Source organism: Mustelus asterias, chromosome 25 (assembly GCF_964213995.1).
Source record: "Mustelus asterias chromosome 25, sMusAst1.hap1.1, whole genome shotgun sequence".
Taxonomy (NCBI): Eukaryota; Metazoa; Chordata; class Chondrichthyes; order Carcharhiniformes; family Triakidae; genus Mustelus; species Mustelus asterias.
Window position 1 is genome coordinate 19596777 of NC_135825.1, and position 25502 is coordinate 19622278.

General features: G+C 42.7%; 1 protein-coding gene across 1 annotated transcript in view; it reads left to right on the forward strand.

The window, feature by feature from the left end:
• Positions 1 to 284: 284 nt before the first annotated feature.
• LOC144511842 (MAP kinase-activated protein kinase 2) overlaps positions 285 to 25502 on the forward strand; it is a 209422-nt gene continuing 184204 nt past the window's right edge. The window contains exon 1 of the mRNA XM_078242211.1: positions 285 to 781. Within this exon, the coding sequence (XP_078098337.1) occupies positions 536 to 781 (246 nt within the window). The 5' untranslated portion in view covers positions 285 to 535. The remainder of the gene's footprint in view (positions 782 to 25502) is intronic.

Here is a 25502-nt window from a genome sequence, read left to right on the forward strand (position 1 = left end):
ACCTCCTTTTGATGTTGTCATTTTACTCTGTGTCTTTTTTGCTACCAAATAAACCTGTTGGACTTTAACCTGGGGTTGTGAGACTTCTTACTGCGTCTAAACCCAACAGCGTTATAATAAGAAAGGCAAAAGGGCTCCAATTTTGCGACAGAAATAGAGCCAAAGAACTTCAAGAAGAGCTATAAAAGACATTGCCTTTAAGTGTGTACTAACCTCCTTTAAGAAAGAGACCGTCATTGACTCTCGTCTGGTAGTGAGGCTTTGACGTCAACGCGTCAATTTCCACTGAAACTGAACTGGGGAAGCGAAGTGCTGTGAAACTGACCAAGCGGGATCTGTACCAAGGGCTGAACTGGAGAGAAAAAGGATTGTTTCTTTTTAAAAAATAATAATTAGTGCCGGCGAGAGATCCAGCGGCTTGGGATCGGGGATCGGTCACTTTGTCCTGACTGCTGCCAAGTCTGTAACTTTGTTTTTTTAGGGGGGGGGGGGAAGCTCCCGGGGTTTGTACAAAGTATCGAGCTCCGATGTAACAATGTTGTCGAACGTTGCGACAGCCCGAGATCCGCAGCAAGGCAACCAGATCCAGGAGCCACCGCCGCCGGCCCCCATCTACCCTCCCGCACCGCCCCAGTTTCAGCTCCAGAGGACCGGCGCTCAGACCAAGAAAAACGCCATCACCGACGACTACAAGGTCACGGCGCAGGTCCTGGGTCTGGGCATCAATGGCAAAGTTTTGGAATGTTTTAACAAGAAAACAGGGGATAAGTTTGCCCTGAAGGTGAGTGCGATCTGACACAGAGAGCGAAAACATCCTCTCGATACTTCATTAAAAATCTTGAAAGTAACTCCCCTGAATGATTAGAGTCTGGGCAGTTCAGAATCTTTCTCTGGAGGGGATCAGAACATGTACTCAGTTGTATCTGGCCGCTTTTTTCTCTCTGCTGAAAGCCAGACTCGTTTAATGGGAGTAACTGAGAGAAGTGAGAATTTGATCTCTCTCTTTCAGTCAGGCCTTAATAGACTCCCCCAAAATTGGGAAGAGCCTTTTTATTTTTAAACTGGAACAGAGGGGCAGAAATCGCCCAGCGGGTATGTTTGCTGCCTGGAAAGCGAAGGGCTTTTCTTTATCTGTACTGGGTTGTCACATCGGCATGCTTTCTTCCCCAGATCTGAGAGTGGGAATGAATGGTTCTGTGGACAATGCGGATCCGCTCAGTCACACCAGGATGAATGTTGGCTGGTTTTGAGTTATCTGCCCGCCGCCGGCTCTCAGTCACCGGGGAGCGCTTCAGTGACCCATCTACAGCACAGACCGGCAGAAGGAGCTCACTTTTTTTCCCCCGAGGCTTCCCCAGTTTCGGGAGTGTAATAAGTTTGTCATTTCAGTAACGTGTTATGTTTGGCACCACAGCTGTACCGATGTGCTGAACTGTAGGAGATGGACATGTTGTGTAAAGTCCTGGGATCTCCTCTCTTGTGGGAAATGCCATCCCAACCAGGACTGAGATCCCTGGTTTATTTCCCGTAGGATATTGGAACTTTTTGAATAACTTCCACTTTGTGGGTAAGTGAGAAGAGAACATTTGCCAGCTAGTTACCGCATTCCGATGTTTTCTGTTATGAAGATCATTTGAAAAAAGTCTCAATGCCTAGGGCCCTCTTTGTGAGCATAAATAAAGTTGACCCGTTTACACAGATTTGACCAACTGCTAATGTTAACTTCATGCAGTAATGTTAACTTCATAGCTTTGGCCATATATCCGATGGAAAAGTACCGTCACTACTGTGCATTGTTTTGTCTATTCAGGAGGAGAAATCAGTTCAGCTTCTAGCCAGGTTTGGTATGCCAGATATTCTTGCATAATATCTCTGCGCAATGTGTGATATCTTTGAGATTAGCTTTATATTCCCTGGGCTGCTGGTACAGAGTTGTGAGGGAACCATGGGATTCCGCTTGTCCAGAGAGGCACACTCTTTTTATGCCAGGAGGGAATGTGGGCACTGCTAGCATCTCTGATATTTTGTGGGATGCAGTAGTATTATTTGGGTTATACAGCTGTACTTTAGAATAGAATCCCGACAGTGCAGAAGGAGGCCATTCGGCCCATCGAGCCTGCAACCACAACAGTTCCACCCAAGCTTCACCCCCGTAACCTCACATATTTACCCTGATAGTCCCCTTTGGGTGGCACAGTGGTTAGCATTGCTGCTTCACAGTACCAGGGACCCAGGTTCATTTCCGGTCACTGTCTGTGTGGAGTTTGCATATTCTCCCCATGTCTGTGTTGGTCCCCTCTGGGTGTTGCGGTTTCCTCCCACACTCCAAAGAAATGCTGGTTAGGTGGATTGGCCATGCTAAATTGCCCCTTTAGTGTCAGGGGGACTAGCAGGTTAAATACGTTGGGTTAAGGTATAGGGCTTGGGTGGGATTGTTGTCGATGCAGGCTTGATGGGCCGAATAGTCTCCTTCTGCACTGTAGGGATTCTATGATTCTGACACCACATGTTATTCTAGGCTAGTATAGTCTTTAGCTATGGTTGAGTTCACCAAGCATTCAATTTATAGTAGTCTGTTAGGAAAGCTTGCATGCATGTTCATCTCACTCTGTCTCCAATGTGAATAATAGGTTGACATCCTTGCATGTTCCAAAACTTGCCAATTTGCATCTTAAAGAAAAAGTTGTGATTTCAAACTGGGCTCTTTGAAACATTTCTGTGCATCTTCCTGTTATCTTGGAAAATAAAGCCACCTTGTTTAAAAGCAAAATTCTGATGGATTCTGATTGAACCCACTGCTGGAGTTGGACTGTACCTGTGGACATATATTAGGAGACATGAAAATTGTGTTTGGTTTGCCATGGTCTGTTGATTAGAAGTTACTGTATTTTTGAGTAACCAAGGCGAAAGGATAAGGGGCATTGGGTTCCAGCCAGACTGAAAAGAATGAAATCAGAATAAGGGAAGATGCTGGAAACACTCAGGAGGTCAAACAACCTCTATGGATAGATAAACCAAGCTAACATTTCAGGTCAGTAACCTTTTGATGCCTACTGATCTGGGCAAAGTCAGTAAAGTTCAGACGAGATAAAGAAGTAGTGATTCAGTCACATTATCAGATGCCTGAAGAATGGAAAACGTGAGAGAGATGCATTTTGAAATTTGAGTTTCTGGAATAGAGTGAGTTAGGGAGTGCGATGATTCTGGGTTTTAATATATAATGTAGGAAAGTGACATTTGTTAGAGCTTGGAAGGGACAAGAGAGACAAGTTTAAATAACTGTAGTGATAAGAAATGGCTCAAAATGTAATTTTTGTTAAAGCTGCTGTTTTGCCTTGACCTTCCAAGCAGAATGATGCAACCTTACTTAATTCCTTGATGCTTTTGATCTTAAAGTGCTATTGAATCAGTGTTAATAATTAGTTCCTTTTGAGTGTAGAGTGCTTTCTACATTATAAGTAGATTTTTTTTCATTGGATGGTATTTATTCCTTCGGTTTAATCTATTTCTATTTAAGAAGTAATTCTGTAAGGGTAAAACTAATCCTCTTCCTCCATTTTATTATATGTCTGTTGGTGACATGAGACGAGATCAAGGCATAGCATGGATCAGTGTATTTGCATTTTCTCATACAACAGTATGTTCTAAGTGTTCAGTTATCACATTCTTTATAATAAATACTAACATTTTCCCTACTACTGACATCAAACTAACACATCTGTAGTTTCCCATTTTTTTCTCTCTCCTTCCCTCATATGAGGGGGTGGGGGTTACATTTGCTACATTCCAGCCAATATGGACCTTTCCAGAATCTTTGGAATTTCGAAACATAACCACCAATACATCCGCTATTGCTATAGCCACCTCCTCCAATACTCTGGGACGCAATTTATCTTGCCCAGGGGATTTATCAACTTTCAATCCAAATATTTTTGAGTACTACCTCTGAATTAATACTAATTTCTTTCAATTCTCCATTTTCAGAAGTCCCTTGGTTGGCAAGTATTTCTGGAAGATTTTCTGTATCTTTCTCTATGAAGTCAAACACAATGTAATTGTTTAGTTTCTCCACCATTTCCCTATTCACCAATGCAAATTCTCCTGTCTCCACCCATAATGGGCCCACATTTGTCCTTGCTAATATTTGCCTTTTCACATACCTAAAGAAATTTTGCAGTCTGCCTTTTGTTACTTGCTATCACATCTTCTTTTCCCTTTATCAGCTTCTTGTTCCTGCTTTGCTGTTTACTAAATTGCTCCCAATCCTCGGGCTTACTACTTTTTCTGGCAAATTTATAAGCCACTTCCTTTGACCTAATTAAATCTTTAACTTATTTTGTTAGCCATGGTTGATTCACCTTTCTGATTGGGTTATTGTTGAGGATTGTACACTTATTGTAGTTCATGTAGTACTTTAAATATTAGACATTGCCTGTCTACTGTCAAATCTTTTAATGCATTTTCCCAATCCACCATAGCCAACTTGACCCCCCCACATCTTCATAATTTCCTTTGTTGAGATTTTGGACCCTTGTTTCAGAATTAACTATCCCACTTTCAAACTTCATATAAAACTCTATCATATTATGGTCACTATTTTCTAATGGCTTCTTTACAGCAAGTTTATTAATTCGCCCTTTATCATTAGATAATAAATTTCAAATAGCCTGATCCCAAGATGGTTCCTCAACATACCATTCCAGGAATCCATTCTCCACAGCATTGGTACTAATTAGTTTTATCCATTATTTTTGTAAATTGAAGTTGCCTATTTGTACTAAAGTGACATGCAGCTCTAATTTCCTGATTTATACCATGCCTAACACTACCACCACAGCTTGATTGCCTGTAAAGAACTTCCACCAATGATTGCTGCACCTTGCTCTTCCCTAACTCCACTCTCATTCTACATTTTGATCCTTTTATCTAAGATCTGCTCTCACAAGTGTACTGATCTTGCCCCTTGTTAGCAGGGCTACCCTACTTCCTTTCCCCCTCCGATTCATCTTCCTAAATGATGGATGTGCCTGAATATTCAGTTCCCAGTCCTGGTCACCCTGCAACCATATGTCATGACAATTAAATCAGACCTATTTACTTCTGTTTGTGCCTTCAAATCATCTACTTTCCTCATGATACTTACTAAACTCATAGTATTCATGTACAGGAGTTGACACTTTGCATTTTCGTGGGCCACTTTGCACCAGATTTGAATGCATTGTGTATAACGTAAAAGATTATTTAGTAAAGAGATTAGATTATCATCTGAACTTTGAAATAGGTCAGTAACCAGGAATGGGATATGCAGACAATTATCTCCTGTCAAAGATGCATAACCCTCACTTCAACCTTCTCAAAAGAATGTTCAAAGGGTTGGGGTTAAATTATTGATGTCACATGCTCTCAACCCCTAACCTCCCCCCACCGCCCCCCCCCCCCCCCCACCCCCCGCCGCAACTCCTTTAATTGCAATGACTGCATAATGTTGCATCCTTTTTAGAAGCTTGCTTTCAATTTTGTGAAAGAGTCAATGAAGAGCAATTTTGGGCCAGGGTCAAGGAGAGCTGTGTACCGTGGGAGAACAAAGCCTGGGGGAAGAAATGACAAGAACTTTGTGCTGATGATGATTTGTGAACTAAAATTACAGAAGAATTCCTGATGTCGTGAACATCATGTTGAGTTTCTTCTTTTTATTGATTCCATCTTCACTCCAAGGTATTTAGTGCATAAACCTTGGTATTCTGTGATTCAGAAGGTTTTCAAGCATGCTTAAAAACCATGATGGTGTTACCATTTTGAAAGAGTGTGGTTTTATACAAACAAATTAGACACAGCCAAGTAGAGTTTACATCCCTCAATTCAAAACTGCTTAATTAAAAGTAATACTTCAATTCCTTATAATGGCACTAAGTTCCCACTTGTGCTTAATTCAATTTGCTTGGTACAAAATGAACAACTTTGAACCATGCAGTTATGCAGCTACAATTTTTAATTACCTTCTGCGTTAAATGTTGCAGTCTTTGATTACATTTGCATGTACCTGTGCTAGGATTACTGTTTCTCTATGCGCCTGGATTCGGCCAGGAAAATGAGGAACGACCAAAGCGAATAGTAGTGCTTTTTACCCATTTAAAATTTACCAAAATCTAAATGAATAGTTCGAAAGGAAAGCCGCCTGAACTTTCCATTTGCAAATCTTATTCCATTGTAAATTCCTCTGTCTTCGTTCATTTTTGGGGCTACATATGTGTGTATTGTCAGTTGTGTAGAATGTCATCAAGAAATATATATTTCATCTCAAAGCCTTCAATTTATATTGCACAGAATTCTAATAGTCATGATCAAAAGCTATTTTGTATGTCAGGAAAAATTTCCTGTGTTGATTGGGTGAGATGACTCACTGTTCTTGTTGTAAAATAGGTCAGATTTTTAGAAAAGTTGCCATTTTCTTGTAGTTACTAGTGCAGTGGATGAATATGTAATGATCTGCTCACAGGAAGAGTCTCACTGCCTGATCAAAATGGAAGGGAAACCCACGGAAAGTGAAAGTTGACTCAATTGAAGAAATAATGCCGTGGGTTCAGTGTATGTATTTAAGTGCCCCAACATGACCTGGGTAGCCTCAGTTTTGGGGAGGCAGCAGTTGTTGGCATGATGTGTTGGAAAGGTTTACCTTATGTAGGAACATACCTAGGTAGTAGGACTCTGACAACTTGGTTCTCTCTTTGTGCTTGTTTGTATAGCTGTTAGATTTTGCAAGCTTGAATGTAAAGGACAAAGGTGACTGGAAGACTTGAGAATTACAATAGGACTGATTGTGACAAGGTTTGTGTTGCTTCTGAGGCTGTTTTAAAAAAGAAAATCAGGACCTGATGATGTCCTGATAGTTAAATACTTCTACCCAAAACCTGTGGGTGAGGTGACTCACTCTGATCATTGAGAAAGGTGTGTGTTGTGTTTTACCACAGCTGATTGACAAACTGCTGCATGAAATGATTTGTCCTTGACTTCACAGTTTGTTGGCATTAATGTTTAGGGGAGGTCAGAGGTGAATCACAGTTTATTGCTTGGTAGCATATGGTCCTGTTTGTGCATCTCTCCTTTAGAAATATGCGATAGAAAGTCCACATGTGAATTGTGTGCAGAAACTGTCCTTTTATTTATCTTTATTCCTTCTATCTGTATGTGTCTATTTCCTGAAGAAGGAGCTTGAGGCTCCGAAAGCTAGTGCTGCCAAATAAACCTGTTGGACTTTAACCTGATGATGTGAGACTTCTTATTGTGTCTATTTCCCCATCGCTTTTGTCATCTGAAGGTGGCAAATTTATTATATGTTGACCGATGTTCGGATGCTTCATTCCCAAGGCACCAGTCTCGACGCTGGATATTTTTAACTGACAAAAAGATCAATTTAGTTTCTTCTGCGGTGTCCAAATGAGTCATTCTGACTGTATGAGCAGATATCCAGATGGGGAATCTGAAAGCATGCGTGTGTTGTGAAAAACCGTTGGTTGTAGAATCTGGTTTAATAATCTAACTTTAGTTTAAATGAAAAATATTGATCTTTTACGATGACCGCAACACCCTGCTATGTGGGCATGTCAAAATTAAATGTGATGGCATTAAAAATCTTAATAAAATCTAGGGGTCCAGATGGCCTGCGGGGACCATTTGAGTTGCGCCATCCTGATTTTTGATATAATCTGAAGCTCCTAATTGCATTACTGCTGTGTAAATCCTGCCTCATCATTGTTCAGTTTATCACCCGCTGACATTCTCAGTGGCATTGGAACAAAGTGAGCATACGTAACATTGTTCGCTCAGGATGTTGTCTAAACTCATTTTTAATCTGAAAAAATGTCCTCCAGCTTTTCACAAGTCATCCCACTTTGGACGTACGCAAGGTTTTCTTGTAACATCACTCATTTGCTGCTATTTGTATTTTTCTGACTCATTCTCCGGATCTGGCTGAAGTTAGCAAGGCTGCACTTATTGTTCGCGTCCAGTTGCTGTGCGAATGTGTCTTGATTTCTTTTTTACAACTTCGAGGGGCAGTAAGAGTTGACCACATATTGTGGGCATGGAGTTGTACTTGAGGGTGACAGAAACATTAATGAATCAGTTGGGTTTTTATTACTGTAACGACCACACTACAATAGCTTACAATTGAAGTATGACTTGAGCGATGAAGGGGGAGCCTTGTAACCTGCTCCCAATGACTAAGGCTTTGTTCTAAGGTTGTAGTCAAAGCTCTGTGTACGTGGGACTTTTCAGGTATTCTTCACCAATTGTCATTTTTATACAGCACATTTGATTTGCGAAAACGAAAGACGTGCATTTATATAGTGCCTTTCATGACAACTATACATCTCGAGGCTCTTTACGGCCAATGGAGTACTTTTGAAGTGTAGTGATTGTTATCATGTAGGAAATGCAACAGCCAATTTGTATATGGCTAGCACCCACAGACAGCAATGTAATAATGATCAATTATTCTGTTTTTATGCTGTTGATTGAGGGATAAATATTGGCCAGGACACCAGGGATAACGTCCCTATTCTTTGAAATGGTGCCATGGGATCTATAGGTTAATCTGCCGGGCAGTCTTGGTTTACTGTCTCATCTGAAAGAAGACCCCTTCCACAGTGATACCAATCTCTCCATCCTGCACTGGAGAGCGCTAGTTTTAATTTTTATGTTAGAATTCTGGAGCGGGATTTGAACCCAGAACCTTCTGTCTTGGAGGCAAGAGTGCTGCCAGCTAAGCCACAGCTGATGCAGGGGACTGTTCTAAATGGTGAAGCTCCAATCCTTTATTTCCCCTCCGTTGGTTTTCTTCACATATGGTTGGAAAATTGTTTTGTGGTACATCATTAAAGAACGGAAATACGTAATTTGTTAAAATTACAGATATATAAACATAGTGAGTTTGATGTAGAGAGATTACACCACATTTGTTAAACTGGAATAGTGAAAGCCAAGCATGGGGGTTTTTGAGTTCTCACTATTCGAGTAACGTACTGAGAGGAACCTCTTCGCACAGAAGGCTGGAAATTTTCTTTTTTCTAATGTTGGGGGTTAACTGTAGTAGGGAAAGAATGATTTTCCAGATTTAGTATCCAATTTACTATCATTTAGATGTGTGAAGTTAAAACTGATGAGTGTTTATTGTATGTCAAGTAAGTGCAGGTCAGACTTCGCATAGCTTGAAGTGTCAACATAGTGTTTTAACCCCAATGTCAATAGACCAATTCTGGCTACACTTGGGTAACAACTATATTTCTCAAATATGCCATACACAATGTTCACAAACTGTGTAATTGGTGAGTTGGGTTGAAACTTTCAAAAGTGATTTGTCTGTCTTCCTTCCCCATGGCTTGTAATGGATCCATCTTCCCAAAGATCTGGATTGAGTTTGTACCCAGCATAGGCAGACACAACAAAAGCATTGGAAAGGATTTGATATTTCGATAGGAAATTCTACTTCAACTCCAATGAGATGCTTGTTTTTAATGGATTTCTGCCCCGGGATATCAATATCAGACCTCCACCGCTATATGTACAATGCCCTTCCAATTGTGTAAAATAATGCTTCTGGTAATTTTAATGAAACTGTTTGCTGTGGTTTTGTAATAAAGATGGAGACTTGTGTGCAAGTAGTTGGTAAACTGCATGTTAAAAACACACAAACCTTGAAATAAGTTTTAGGGGCATCATCTTCATGGGGGGAGGGGTGGCGGAGGTTATATGCTGCATTTTCTTTGCATTACAAAAATTGTGATGCCACATTTTGTGACTGATGTGTCATACCATGGCAAAACGACAGCTATTCGAGCTTCTTGGAAACAAAACATTTTGTGGAGAGAATGCCCCTGTTTAATAAAATCCTCACTTCATAAAATCTCATCCTGAGTGGAGTCCAGAAAATAATTCCATGTGGATGATCTCACTGCATTACAGTTATTAATTGGAACGTTTCTCTGTCTTCTCTTTTGAACCTGTAAATGCCAGTTACTCATTTCAGAAAAATGCCATTTCTTAACTAAGTGCAATGTTTATTATGCCATTACTTTTAAAGCAATGTGTGGCTGTTGGAATTATTGGCTCTTTGGGGGAAAATCGTGGTTTAATTGAAATTCTATTCCAAAGATGGATGAAATCCATAATACGTTTCCCCTGTCAATGTTTAATGTTCCCCAAACAATTTGCTGAATGATAAACACAGTATGAAGGATTGTGGTGCTGGCTGCGATATCTTTTTGTTGGTGACATTGAAGTTAGGTTGTGAGGTAATAGTCTGCAGCTACTTGGTAGGATCATTTGAAATTGTTTGTGAAAAGGTGAACTGATCTATTTAAACATCGCTGTTTAAAATAGTAGCAAGTTTTTTTTGGTGATGCATTTGTGCTAAGTGTGCACAATATAATTTGAAGACCATCTGGTCTTCGGAGCTATGAACTGTACTGAAACCTCAACTTTCCACCATAAAGGACTTCTTCAATAAAGCATTAGAGAGTTGTGTATCTAAGTTTGCAAGTGAACTCAATTAGGAGGCACAGAAGGTTGTGTAGATGGGAGCTGGAATTTACGAAGGAGGATAGACAGACCAAGCTCGTGAGGAAACAGTGGGAGCTGAGTTCAATGTAGGGAAATGTGAGGTCACCCTCTTTGCAGACAAAGACTAATTTATTTCTTAATGTTGTGAGATTAACTGTGGAAAAGCAAAATGGATATGCAGGTGAATCACAGAAAGCTGAAACGTAGGTAGAAAAAGCAATCATAAATGTAATTAGAATGTTGGCCTTTATTTCAAAGGGGTTGAATTCAAAGGTGAGGAAGTGATGTTTCAGTTGCATAGATCCTTGGATGTTGACTGGAATACCGCATTCAGCTTTGGCCGCCAAACCTTGGGAAAGATTACATTAGCCTTAAAACATGTACATTCTTGATTGCAATAATGTAAGTAGTTTTAAAGTGCTAAATTCTGAGGACAGGTTACATAAGCTTGGCCTCTTGGTTGGAAGGTGTTCAGATTGAGGTAAGAGATTTGATACAATAGATTGAGAAACTTTCTTCTGGTAAGGAAATTTAGAACAAGGAAAAAGTTAGAACTAGGTCATTCTGGAATCAAAACACGAAGCACGTTTTCAATCGGAATGCAGTGGAAATCTGAAACTCTCTTTTTCTCTCTCTCTCTCTCTCAAAAGGCTGGATGCTCGGTCAATTGAAACTTCTGTTCGATATTGATATCAACAGTAAATGAGATTGATGTAGAGATCAGCCGTGATCTGAATATTTGAACTGGGCTTGAGGATCTGCTCCTGTCCATAACAGCCTGGGTCAGGCTGCTCTGGATGAAACTATGTGCCATGATGTGTCTTACGGAAACTCAAAAGTGTGCAAGTTAGGCATCTTGGCTGGGCTGTAATATGGGCTAGTTTATTTCCATTTGCGTTCCAAGTTATGCTTGCCTGAAGAAAGAGCCCCTTTTTTTGTTGTAGATTGGAAAATGACACAAGGGAGCACCTGACTAGCCCATCTATATCACCCAGTAATCTGAGCTTTATTTATAAGTGTGTGTTCTCCTACATGGCTGCTCCTTCTCTGCCTGTTTCCCTGCGCTAGGGACTTGTGACATAATTTCCATTGAAATACATTAATACAACAAAGCTGAGTGAACCAATAGGAATGAATACAATTACGTAACTGGCTCCTCTGCTCATTTTCTCTTTCCTTTCCCTGCTTCTGCTCTTTCTCCTCCAGTGCTTATTCTGATAAACACAGTTTATTTTTCTTTGTTGCAGCACTCCCAAACTCCGATGCATCAGGTCACCCCTAAGTAGAGGAAAGGAGTAACTTTTTAAGAGCTTTGTATTATGACTGGCTGCTTAGAAATGATATAGTGGTGCCTGATATTTTATGCCACATGAGTGAGCCATTTGCGTTGGGCTGCTCCAGGTTGCTACACAAGGACATCTTGATATTAGCGTTTTGGAGCACCATGGTCATAGAGTCAGATACAAAATACATCACCTGACATGTTTCAGGGTTAAATTCCATTTGCTGCTGTTCTGTCCATCTGACCAGCCCATCCATACTGCCTGTAATCTAAGGCTTTCCTCCTCGCTATTTACCACACCATCAATTTTCATGTCATCTGTAAAGTTACTGCCCCCATTTGTGTCTAGATCTTGTGTACATAGAAGACCCACAAAGTTATGACATAAATGACCGAGGAGTGTTGGTCAGGAGAGTGAGGGATAAGAGAGTTCCCGCCTTTGTCTTGGCTATTTGATGACATTTTGAACCAATTGGCAATGGGGTTTTGAGCGAATGGGCCCAGCATAGTGGTGCATTTGGGGTGAACAGCAGTAAATGGACTTTCATGTTCGCCATTGACTGCATGATCTTCCCTCAAATTCCTGGAATGTCGACGTGATAGTTGCAAAGTGGCATCAATGTTGCATCTGAGATCTCAACTATTGTGCTAAATGGCTTTTCTCTTTAATCAATAGAAGAAAATAATACCAAAGAAAATTGTGCAAAAGACAAAGAAGAAAATTAAATTCAAGTCAGTTGAAACAGAGACATAGAGTACTTAAGAGAGAAGAGAAGAGACAGCAGACTTTGAAATAAAAGCAAATTACTGCGGGAATGCTGGAATCTGAAACCAAAAGAAAAAATGCTGGAAAATCTCAGCAGGTCTGGCAGCATCTGTAAGGAGGGAAAAGAGCTGACGTTTCAAGTCCAAATGATCCTTTGTCAAAAGCTCCAGCTTTGACAAAGGGTCATCTGGACTCGAAACATCAGCTCTTTTCTCACCTTACAGATGCTGCCAGACCTGCTGAGATTTTCCAACGTTTTCTCTTTTGGTTTCAGAAGACTTTGAAATTCAGTTATGTACGCAGGTTGCTGCATTTATCCTTGAGAAGTTGATAATGAATGACGGGGTTGGTGTGTGAAAAGTACAAACATTCTTGATTCATGTGGGTTAGTGCCAGTAGACCTGACCATCATGTTCAGGAAGACTCTGGATGTATCATTACATTACTATCATAGGAATTGTTAGAACAAAAAAGCCCAAAGTCGTCCTTATTCCTTTTGCTATCATCCTGGAAACCCCCTTGGTGCAATCCAAGTGGAATTTTTGGTTAATCGCAGCATTAATCTCCTTTCTACAACAGACATGAGGGAAATCCCAGTAGTGAAGAGCTTTAGGAACCATAGGTTCAAAGTTGCCATCCTCCTCTTAAACATTGCCCACGCTTAACCACATCTCATGTCTCATAACTTGTATAAAGTATTTCAAATGAAATGTTATTTTGTCAAACAACCTACCTAATTTGCATTTAAATGAGTGACTCTAACGGCAGGTTTTGTGTTCTTACCCAGTGATGCCAATAGCAGTATGGATGGTAACAGCAGTATGGTGGGGTGTCATTTATCCAAAATCCTTGGTGCCAATTACAGTCATAGAATCCATCTGGCCCACCCAGTCTGCACCGACCACAATCCCACCCAGACCCATGCATTTACCCTAGCTAGTCCCCCTAAGACACTAAGGGTCAAGTTAGCATGGCCAATCCACCTAACCCGCACATCTTTGAACTGTGGGAGGAAACCGGAGCACCCGGAGGAAATCCGCGCAGGCGCAGCGAAAACAAGCAGACTCTGCCGGGAATCGAACCCAGGTCCCTGGTGCTGTGAGGCAGCAGTGCTAACCACTGTGCCACCGTGCTGCCCTTGCATTTTGGATTTTGGAAAATATTGGTGTTTGGCTACTGCATCTAAACTTCCATTACAATAACCTATAGCTAGGCCAGCTGAAGCATAAATAAAGTGGCTCAAAGAGTACGATGTATCACTGAATAATAAATGCAGGGCACCTGTCATAATGTTTCTTTTTGCCATGTTCACAAAAATTGCAAGGTAAACAGTGTATCATAGAATCATAGAAACCCTACAGCGCAGAAAGGGGCTATTTGGCCCATCGAGTCTGCACTGACCACAATCCCACCCAGGCCCTATCCCCATATCCCTACACATTTACCCGCTAATCCCTCTAATCTACGCATCCCAGGACACTCAGGGGCAATTTTAGCATGGCCAATCGACCTAACCCGCACATCTTTGGACTGTGGGAGGAAACCCACGCAGACACGAGGAGAATGTGCAAACTCCACACAGACAGTGACCCAAGCCGGGAATCGAACCCAGGTCCCTGCAGCTGTGAAGCAGCAGCGCTAACCACTGTGCTACCGTGCCGCCCCGTGTAGGAAAACAACTAGACATCCCGTGCTAAAGGTTGATGAGGTTCTAATTTTTAAAAAGTGTAGTTTTTGGATCTGTTCGATTTACGGATGAAGGGTACTTGACCTGAATTACAGAGATTCCACCGAAACAGAAAATGATTGAAAAGCACCGGGAGCAATTTACTACCTGCTGGAGTGAGCTCCTTCATTAGTGCTTTTATGAGCCTCCAAGGTTGAATGACAGGTCAGGACCATACATCATATCATTAACAGTGTGTGACATTAATTACCAGCCTTAAATGGCTGCAGCAAAATTAATTGGTGACAACGTCACAAAACCAGCCATTTCTCAATTGTTATCAAAGCTGTAGGGGAGCTCCACGGGGCGAAAGGATGTTTTTTTTAAAATCCGCTTTTTTGGTGAGGCTAATAGCAGAGCAATGCAAATTGTCCAGAAGTTGGCAGAGAATGTCAACCCGTGGCTTAACCTTTAAGTCTGCAAATTTTCCTGGTTAATAATGGGCAGTGTTGTTAAATTTGTTGAATTTAAATCATCACTGCCCAGCAGTTCCTGGCCCGCTGTCTCAACCAATAGCCAGATCTTAGAACAATCCATCATTCTCAGTTCTGCACTGGTGCAGGCACCTAGCTAATGTGCTCAGGTTGAGTGTGTGGCTTGAACCCATTACCTTTATTCTGCCTCGGTTACGACGGCACCGTCAGCTAAGCCACACTGAAACTTATGAGAATTTTCAGTTTTGGTTTTTTTTTTAAAACAAAATTGCTCAACCACGCATGCGAATCAATAACAACATTTCACACCTCCTGTCCTCCTCCTTCTCACAGGAAGTGTGCTGCTTTCATGTACACACACAGTGTGTGCAGATTCCTAGAATTCTAGGGGACGTTTTGCCGACCGTTTCAAAGAACAACTGACCTCGCGTCAGCAGTTAACTGCTTGCTGTAGCCATCCTGAACTGGTTTCATTGAAGCCAGCCTGTCATTCACATGTAGATTTTGCTTCTTGCGGGTCAGTGGGATCATAAAATCCCTACAGTATAGAAGGAAGCCATTCGGCCCATTGAGTCTGCACCAACCACAATCCCACCCAGCCCCTATCCCTCACGTATTTACCCTGCTAGCCCCCCTGACACTAAGTGGCAATTTAGCATGGTCAATTAACCTGATCTACACATCTTTGGAGTGTGGGAGGAAACCGGAGCACCCGGAGGGAAACCCACGCAGATACGGGGAGAATGTGCAAACTCCACACAGACAGCGACCCAAGCTGGGAATCGAACCCGGGTCCCAGGCACTGAGACAGCAGTGCTAACCACTGTGCCACAATGCCGCCCTAAATGGGATGTTGTGAACCAGAGGAATAAGTACTGTTTATGTTGATCCTGCACGAGAGATCCATTTATGTGACCCTGTGAAGAAGGATTATTCTGCTCAGCTCCTTCTCTTTTCCTCCAAGTATAAACCCAGCTCCGCAACATTCTTCTCCGGTTCCTGATTTATGTTTTTATTTATTAATTCATGGGATGTGGGTGTCACTGGCTGGGACAGCATTTGTTGTCCATTTCTGAGGACATTTAAGAGTCAACCACATTGCTATGGATCTGGAGTTGCATGTAGGCCAGACCATGGCCGATTTCCTTCCCTAAACGGCATCGGTGAACCAGATGGGTTTTTAAAATGATTAACAATGTTTTTATTGTCATCATTAGGCTTTTCATTCCAATTTTTAAAAAATTGAATTCAAATGTTACCATTGGTTGGACCCATGGCTGGGTCTCTGGGTTACTAGTCCAGTGATGATACCACTACGCCATGGCTGTGTTCAGCGTTTATGTAGAAGAGTAGTTTCATTAGCGGGAGAAAGGGATGCTGAGTGTCTGCTGGCCCTTGGAGTGCTTGCACTGTTTCTTCCCTCCCTTCAACAGTTTGGCGATCATTAATGGGTGAAGCCCACTTGAAAGTAGAGCCAGGAGAGAAGTGTGGGGCGCTGTACTGATGTCAGTTTGTTTTCTTCTTCCATGTGATGTAGCAGTTACTGACAAGGCCAGCATTTGTGGCCCATCCCGAATCGCCCTTGAATTGAGTGGCTTGCTTGGCCACTTGCAGAGGGCAGCTAAGAATCAATCACACTACATGTGTCTGGAGTCACATGTAGGCCAGATCAGGTATTAGTGGCCGATTTCCTTCCCTAAAAGACATGAGTGAACCAGATGAGTTTTCACGGTAATCAATGGTAGTTTCATAGTCACCATTACTGAGACTAGCTTTATCTTCCAGATTTATCGAATTCAAATTCTGCCGGAACTCATCTTTCCAGTGCGTTAGCCTGGGTCTCTGGATGACTAGTCCATTGGTAGTACTACTACGTCATGGTCTCCCCTGAACTGTGTATTTGCTTATAGAACAGTCCAGCCTTCACACTGGCGAGAACTCTCAAATTTGGAAAAAAATCAGATCATCATTCATTTTTATCTTCACTTGGGGCCATGGGAACTGAACCTCTGATTTTTGAATAAAGAAAATACCCACTTGTCCCCTTGCTGCTTTGGGTAAAGTATTAAAGTACAGGCCGAAGCAGGATTGCTGGCAAACAGCTCCTACCAACAAACCTTTTCTGCCTTTTGAGATTCCCTTTTATTACTGATGTGACAACCCAGCTCAGTGGAAGATAAAAAAGGCAGATATCCAACCCCAGAGGAAAGCAGCTGAAGACATGTTAGATGAGGGATTATTTCTTGTGGAAGACTCTCGCAGGGCATGTGCAGTAAGGGCAGTGGAACTGTGCTGAGGAGATCTTGGATCTCTGCTTGGGCTCCATTCTGCTAGAATGCAGTGAGTAAGGTTGCTAACTCTCCAGATGTGTCTTGGGGTTTCCAGAAATTAATAATTAATCATTCTATTTTTAATTTTTTTTGAATACTTTTGTTTATTTGTTATAAAGGGTGGGAAAAGACTGTTCATCCAATTAAGCAGCAATGAGTTTTAGTCGGTTTGCTGTCTGTGGGAATAGTTCAGTGTGATTGGCTTGTTGTCCAATTAGCATGGGAAGGTGGTGCACCACAAGGATTGATATGTTGGGTAATCCATGGCACTTGAACAGGTTGGGGCAGTTGGAGACAGGAGGTGTTGATGACACCCATGGCAGGAGTGAGTTTTTAATCTGTGTTTTCATAACTTCCATAACAAGGTGTGGCTGAGAACTAAAATCGCTGCGGCCCTAATACCGGTTACATCATCACAGTCCCCAAAAACCTCTTGATACTGGTGTATACTAAATACATTATTAAACTTGTGTCTAATCATTTTAATAGCAAGTCGTTGCTTTATTGTTACCAAAACAGTAGTTTGAGACTGAAGATTAATTGGCCTGGATTTTGAGGGCAGTGTTTGATTAGTGGCTCTGCGTTGATCTCCGTGAAGCAGAGTTCACCTTTTCCAATCACCATTTAAATCTCGCAACAAGTCAAGAGCATCTCCAGGCACGCAATGGCAGTGATGGCCTCTAATGGGGAAGCAGCCAATCACAATGAAGTATTCTGACAGACAGCTAACCAGTTAAAAGCACTGAGTCCCTTTACTTTTAATTTAAAAAAATATTCCAATAGCAAGTGATGTCTTGTGAGGAGTGTACATATCACAGAGAAGGAGGTGCTGGAAGTCTTAAAGCGCATCAAGGTAGATCAATCCCCGGGACCTGATGAAGTGTATCCCAGGACATTGTGGGAGGCTAGGGAGGAAATTGCAGGTCCTCTAGCCGAGATATTTGAAATATCGATAGTCACAGGTGAGGTGCCTGAAGATTGGAGGGTGGCAAATGTTGTGCCTTTGTTTAAAAAGGGCTGCAGGGAAAAGTCTTGGAACTACAGGACAATTAGTCTCACATCTGTGGTGGGTAAGTTGTTGGAAGGTATTTTGAGACAAAATCCAAAGGCATTTAAAGAAGCAAAGACTGATTAGGGACAGTCAGCATGGCTTTGTGAGTAGAAAATCATGTCTCACAAATTTGATTGAGTTTTTTGAAGGGGTAACCAAGAAGGTAGATGAGGGCAGTGCAGTTGATGTTGTCTACATGGACTTTTGCATGGTCTTTGACAAGGTACCATATGGTAGGTTGTTGCATAAGGTTAAATCTCACGGGATTCAGGGTGAGGTATCTAAATGGATACAAAATTGGCTTCTTGACAGAAGCCAGAGGGTGGTTGTAGAGAGTTGTTTTTCAAACTGGAGGCCTGTGACAGCGGTGTGCCTCAGGGGTCAGTGCTGGGTCCACTGTTATTTGCCATTTATATTAATGATTTGGGTGAGAATATAGGAGGCATGGCTAGTAAGTTTGCAGATGACACCAAGATTGGTGGCATAGTGGACAGTGAGGAAAGTTATCTCCGATTGCAACGGGATCTTGATCAGTTGGGCCAATGGGCTGATGAATGGCAGATGGAGTTTAATTTAGACAAATGCAAGGTGATACATTTTGGTAGATTGAACCAGGGCAGGACTTACTCAGTTAATGGTAGGGCGTTGGGGAGAGTTAAGAACAAAGAGATCTAGGGGTACGTGTTCATAGCTCCTTGAAAGTAGAGTCACAGGTGGACAGAGTGGTGAAGAAGGCATTCGGCATGCTTGGTTTCATCGGTCAGAACATTGAATACAGGAGTTGGGACGTCTTGTTGAAGTTGTACAAGACATTGGTAAGACCACACTTGGAATACTGTGTACAGTTCTGGTCACCCTATTATAGAAAGGATGTTATTAAACTAGAAAGAGTGCAGAAAAGATTTACTAGGATGCTACCGGGACTTCATGGTTTGGGTTATAAGGAGAGGCTGGATAGACTGGGACTTTTTTCTCTGGAGCGTAGGAGGCTGAGGGGTGATCTTACAGAGGTCTATAAAATAATGAGGGGCACAGATCAGCTGGATAGTCAATATCTTTTCCCAAAAGTAGGGGCGTCTAAAACTAGAGGGCATAGGTTTAAGGCGAGAGGGGAGAGATACAAAAGTGTCCAGAGGGGCAATTTTTTCACACACAGGGTGGTGAGTGTCTGGAACAAGCTGCCAGAGGTGGTAGTAGTAGAGGCGGGTACAATTTTGTCTTTTAAAAAGGATTTAGACAGTTACATGGGTAAAATGGGTATAGAGGGATATGGGCCAAATGCGGGCAATTGGGATTAGCTTAGGGGTTTTAAAAAAAAATCTAACAAACTTATGGGAGTGAAAGTTTCCAAAAATCTAACAAACTCCGTCTTGAATATGGTCTTTCATTGAGTATTGACAGCTTGCTGGGGTAGAGAATGAAGTTTTTGGGTGAATTGGGAATTATCCAGAAGCATTTTAATGGTAACATTTAGTTATCAGAATATAACTCAGAGTGCTGCTGCCTGAACAAACATAACTAAACTGCTAAAGAGAAGATTTCATTCTCATCCTCGGCTTTGGTCTTGCTTCGAATAGCATATTTTGCTTAATTGAAGAATTAAAAGTTCAAAAGTTAGGCAACCCCTGGATCTTTGCCATCTTGGTCTAGAGGTTGGTTCTGGTCCAATGTTTTTAGTGAAGGGATATGGCCACAATGATTGGAGAAGTTGTGCTGTCTCCAGCTCCTATTTCTTATATCCCATTCCAGTCACTGTGAGCTTGAATGGGATTACTCTTGCTTCATATGCTGTCCAGCACAAGTCCAACTACTACTCCAGAAGTCGTCCAACTTCACTCCTGCCTTAGCACAACTTCTTCTGAAACTCTCACCTGTATATTTGTTATCTCCTGACTTATTTCAATCATCTCCTGGCTGGATTCTCATCTTCCATGCTCCAGAAGCTGGAGCACAGTCTGCTGTCAGACCAAGTGCCTGAGTTACTCACCGAATTCCCCATCTTTGATCTGCTCTTGTAGCCACAGTATTTATATGGCTAGTCCAGTTCAGTTTCTGGTCAATGGCACCAGGATGTTGATAATGGGAGATTCAGCAATGGTAATGCCATTGAATGTCAGGAGGTGTTGGGTAAATGATCTCTTTTATTGGAGAGGGTCATTGCCTGGCATGTGTGTGGCACCGACATTACTGGTCACGTGTCAATCCAAACCTGGGTATTGTCCAGGTCTTGCTACATTGGGACTGCTTTGTGTCCAAGAAGTGAATGGTGAACATTGTGCAATCATTAGTGAGCATCCTCACTTCTGACTTTATGATGGAGGGAAGGTCATTGATGAAGGAGCTGAGGATGGTTGGGCCTAGGACACTACCCTGAGGATGTCCTGGAACTGAGATGATGGACTTCCAACCACCACAACCATTTCCTTTGTGCCAGGTATAACTCCATCCAATACGGAATCCCCCTCCACCGATTCCCATTGACTCCAGTTTTGCTCGGGCTCTTTGAAGCCACGATTGGTCAAATGCTGCCTTGATGTTGAAGCCAGTGACTCACCTGCTGTTTGTGGAAAAGCGTTGCAAATCTCTATCACCCTGTATGTAGGAATGTTTCCCAACATCTCTCCTAAATGGTCCATCCCTAATTTTTTTAAGACCATGCCCCCTCCCCAATTCCAGAATCTCCAACCAGTGGAAATAGGTTATCTTTATCTACCCTGTCTTTTCCCATTAGTATCTTGAAGACTTCGACCAGATCACCCCTTAACCTTCTAAATTCTAAAGAAAGCAGGTCTAATCCCATAATTAAACCTCTGAAATCCAGGTATCATTCTTGTAAATCTACACTGCGCTCCCTTCAGGGCCACTACATTTTTTCTAAGGTGTGGTGCCCAGATCTGCTCACAGTGCTCCTAGAGGGGTCCAACCAGGATTTTGTACAGCTGCAGCATAATTTCTGTGTCTTTATATTCCAGTCTTCTGAAAATAAAGGCCAGCATTTCATTAGCCTTCTTAATCATTTTCTGCACCTTTACGTGGCATTTTAATGATCTATGCACCTGAACCCCCAAGTCGATTTGGACACGTACTGTATTTAACTTCATACCATCTAGAAAGTACTCTGATCTAACCTTTCTCAGCCCACACTAAATAACCTCACACTTAGATTGAAATCCATCTACTGCCCATTCACCTAGTCTACCAATATCCTTTTGTAATTTTATGCTAGCGCCTACACTGTCCACAATGCCAGCTAACTTTGTGTCATCAGCAAATTTAGATATGACTTTCTATGCCATTATCCAAGTCTCTAATAAATAATGTGAACAACTGAGGCCCCAACACAGCTCCTTGTGGGACATCGCTAGTCTCATCCTGCCAATTCGAGTACCTATCCCTGCTTTCTGTCACCTGCTACTCAACCAATTTCCCAGCCATGTCAGTAATGTGCCCTCAATTCCATGGGTTACTGTCTCTTGTGGGACTTTATCAAAGGACTTTTGGAAGTCCACATGAACAACATCCCTAGACATAGCTTAATGGATGGGAAAAGACGGTTTCCCATGGGTGGGAAAATTGAGTTTATCAGATCAATCATGATCTCAATGAATGGCAGAGCAGACTTGATGGGCAGAATGGCCTACTTCTGTTCCTATGTCTAATGGTATATGGGCTTAAATGGCAGTTCATCTGTTCAGTAGGTTGCCCTTGATTACAGCATGGGGGGAGGGGGTGGGCGGGGCTTCAACAGAACATCCTTAGGAGAATCCCTGACAGCAGCTTTTAGATCTTTGTGATATTCTGCACAGTGGTTAGCACTGCTGCCTCACAGCGCCAGGGACCCAGGTTCGATTCCTGGCTTGGGTCACTGTCTGTGCAGAGTTTGCACGCTCTCCCTTTGTCTGCGTGGGTTTCCTCTGGGTGCTCCGGTTTCCTCCCACAGCCTGAAAGTGTGCTGGTTAGGTGCATTGTCCATGCTAAATTCTCTCTCAGTGTACCCGAACAGGTGCCAGAGTGTGGTGACTAGGGGATTTTCATAGTAACTTCATTGCAGTGTTAATGTAAGCCTTCTTGTGACAAATAAATAAAAATTGTGTGGATTCCAGAAGGGACTGTCAGTTTCATTGTTGTTACTTCAACAGTCCAAAGATGTGTGGGTTAGGTTGATTGGCCAGGTTAAAAAATTGCAGAGTCCTGGGATGTGTAGGTTAGAGGGATTAGCGGGTAAAATGTGTGGGGGTGGGGCCTGGGTGGGATTGTGGTCGGTGCAGACTCGATGGGCCGAATGGCTTCCTTCTGCATTGTAGGGTTTCTATGTTTCTATGAACTGGTGAGTAAATACACTGGCTAGTGTCGTGCTTAATCATAACAGACCAGCTAAATCCAGGGTTCAGTCCTTGTTGGCCTCAAATTACCTGATGTTGGGTAAGGTCATAGTGGAGAAACTATGGGTGATCTTGATGCCATTAGTGTCCTGGGGAGTGCGAGTGGAGTGGGGTGGGGATGGGGTTGGGGAGATCTGCTCTGGGTGTAGATTGCTCTTGGAATAGGGGCTCTTGAGTTTAATTGTGATTCCATCCTGGTGAAATTGAGGCTTGTGCATGCAGTATTGGCCAGTTGGCTGAAAGAGAAGAATTGAAGGAGCCTCAAAGTGGCAAACTGCACTGGCGTTGTGCTTATAGCCTTGGGGCCGATTTGCATGTCTGAACATGCCCTGTCCTTCAGATGAAATGATATAATGCCCTTGAATGTAATACAGTGACAAACGAGGTAAACCACGAGAGCCTGGACCAAGACTGTGAAAAACATTTAAGTAGGTCATGTCAAAAAAATATATAAACAGATTTGTGAAGACCAATTAAACCAAAGTGAGTAACCTCAGGGATTATACTGCGATGGACCAGCAGAGAGAGAGAGAGAGTGTGTGTGTGTGTGTGTGTGTGTGTGTGTGTGTGTGTCGCAGTTGCATCTGAATTACCCGGTGTACTGGTGTGTCTGCAGCTTAACTGACCATCGGCTGGGTATTGCAGTCACGAACATGGTTCTGCAGGAACGGCCAGCCCTTTCCTTTGGAAACGCTTCGAAACGATGAGGGTGCAGTTGTAATCCGAGTAACCGCCAAAAATTATCACCTTTCGTTCATAATGACAAACTTAGGTGGGAATCCCTACAGTGCAGAAGGAGACCATTTGGCCCATTGAGCCTTCACCGATAACAATCCCACCCAGGCCCTATCCCCCATGTATTAACCCTGCTGATCCCCCTGACACTAAGGGACAGTTTAGCATGGCCAATCCACCTAACCCTGGGGAGTGCTTTGGAGTGGGGGGGGAAACCGGAGCACCCGGAGGAAACCCACGCAGACATGGGGAGAACGTGCAAGCTCCACACAGACAGTGACCCGAGGCTGGGATTGAACCTGGGGCCCTGGCATTGTGAGGCAGCAGTGCTAACCACTGTGTCAGGGAGCTGGCACAAATCCAGTTTGACATTGGGAGGAATTGCTCTCACTCCCTGTCTACCTCGAATATGATTTGGGGAAATGCTTAAAGAAATCCTCCCCAGGAAGAATGACCTGTCAGCACTGGCGCGAAAAGATAAGCCACGCATTGTGTTTGCATGTGATCCCCCCTTAGGCAAAGCAAAGCTGTAATGAGTTTGCTGTGATTTGTGTCCATTTGAATTTCTGAGGCTGCCTCATGAGCAATGCCAGTTTAAGGCTCTTGGGATCAAATTGGAGGATCAGTAATTTGGAGTTGATCCCTTTAGACCTCCTAAACCTGGGGCAAATTCATTTACAATGAAAGCTTCCTTTCCATCCCGTGTCCTTATGCGAGGCTCTGTCGTCGTTTCTTTGTGTAATTCTAACCCTAATCCAGCCTGAAACGATTGAGATTTCCCTGCGTGTTGGGTTAATCATTGATTGTGTTACTTGGTGTCGGCGTGGAGGAAAAACATTTTCACTTTCAGCCCCGGTATTTGGTGCCCTCAGCAAATGAATGCTCAATGTGAATACTTCCTGCACCATTCTTTGCTCGCAACTCCAGAATAAAGGCAGGACATTTTATTACGTGGGCTCAGGGTGGGAGTCTGTTGGAGTTAACTTGAACCATTCGTGTACTAGTGACATCTCTGCCTTCCTTTGGCTGGGAAATGTTGAACAGCACCAAGAAAAGTAACATTGCAAGTTTAAGATCAGCGGAATTATGCAGCACAGCCTCTCATTGAGCTGACTCTTTGAAAGAAAAGCTATCCAATTAGTCCCACAGCCCTGCAGTTTTTTTTTGTGTATATATCCTTTTGAGAGTTACTATAGTGTCTGCTTCCACACCCTTGTGCGTTCTAGGCTGGAATAACTTGCTGCGTTTTAAAAAAATCAAATCTATTCTCTGGTTCTTTTATCGGTCATTTTATGTCTATGCCCTCCAGTTACCAACTGTCTCACCATTTATTTACTCCATCAAAACTCTTCATAGAATCATAGGCCCTAATTTTACCGGGGTGGGCAAGGCTTGCAGAATGGCATTCCCTAATGGCCTCGGGCAGCAGTGTTGGTAAAATCAGGGCCATAACGTGCAAAACAGGCCCTTCGGCCCATTAAGTCTGCATCAGCACGTGAGAAACATCTGGCCTCCCACTAAACCCATTTATTAACACTTGGCCCATAGCCCTGAATGTTATAATGTGCCAAGTGCTCAGCCAGGTACTTTTTAAAGGATGTGAGGTAACTCGCCTCACCCTCCCACGCAATGCATTCCAGACCGTCACCACCCACTGGGTAAAAATGTTTTTCCTCACGTTCCCCCCCTAAACCTTGAACCTATGTCCCCTCGTGACTGACCCTTCAACAAAGGGGAATAGCTGCTCCCTATCCATTCTGTCCATGTGTCTCAATCTTGTACACCTCGATCAGGTCACCCCTCAGTCTTCTCTGCTCCAACAAAAACAACTCAAGCCTATTAACCTCTCCTCATAACTTAAATGTTCCATCCCAGCCAGCATCCTGGTGAATCTCCTCTGCGCCCCCTCCAGTACATTCACACCCTTCCTACAACGTGGTGACCAGAACTGCACACAGGACTCTAGCTGTGGCCTCACCAAAGTTCTATACAACTCCAACATGTCTTCCCTGCTTTTGTAATCTATGCCACGATTGATAAAGGCAAGTGTCTCAAATATCTTTTTCACCACTCTACTAACATGCCCTTCCGTCTTCAGAGATCTGTGGACAAACGCACCAAGGTTCCTTTGTTCCACAGAACTTCCTAGTGATCACCACCTCAAAAAAGTCAGTCAGATTTGTTAGGCATGACCTCCCTCTGACAAAGCCATGCTGACTATCCCTGATCAAGCTTTGCC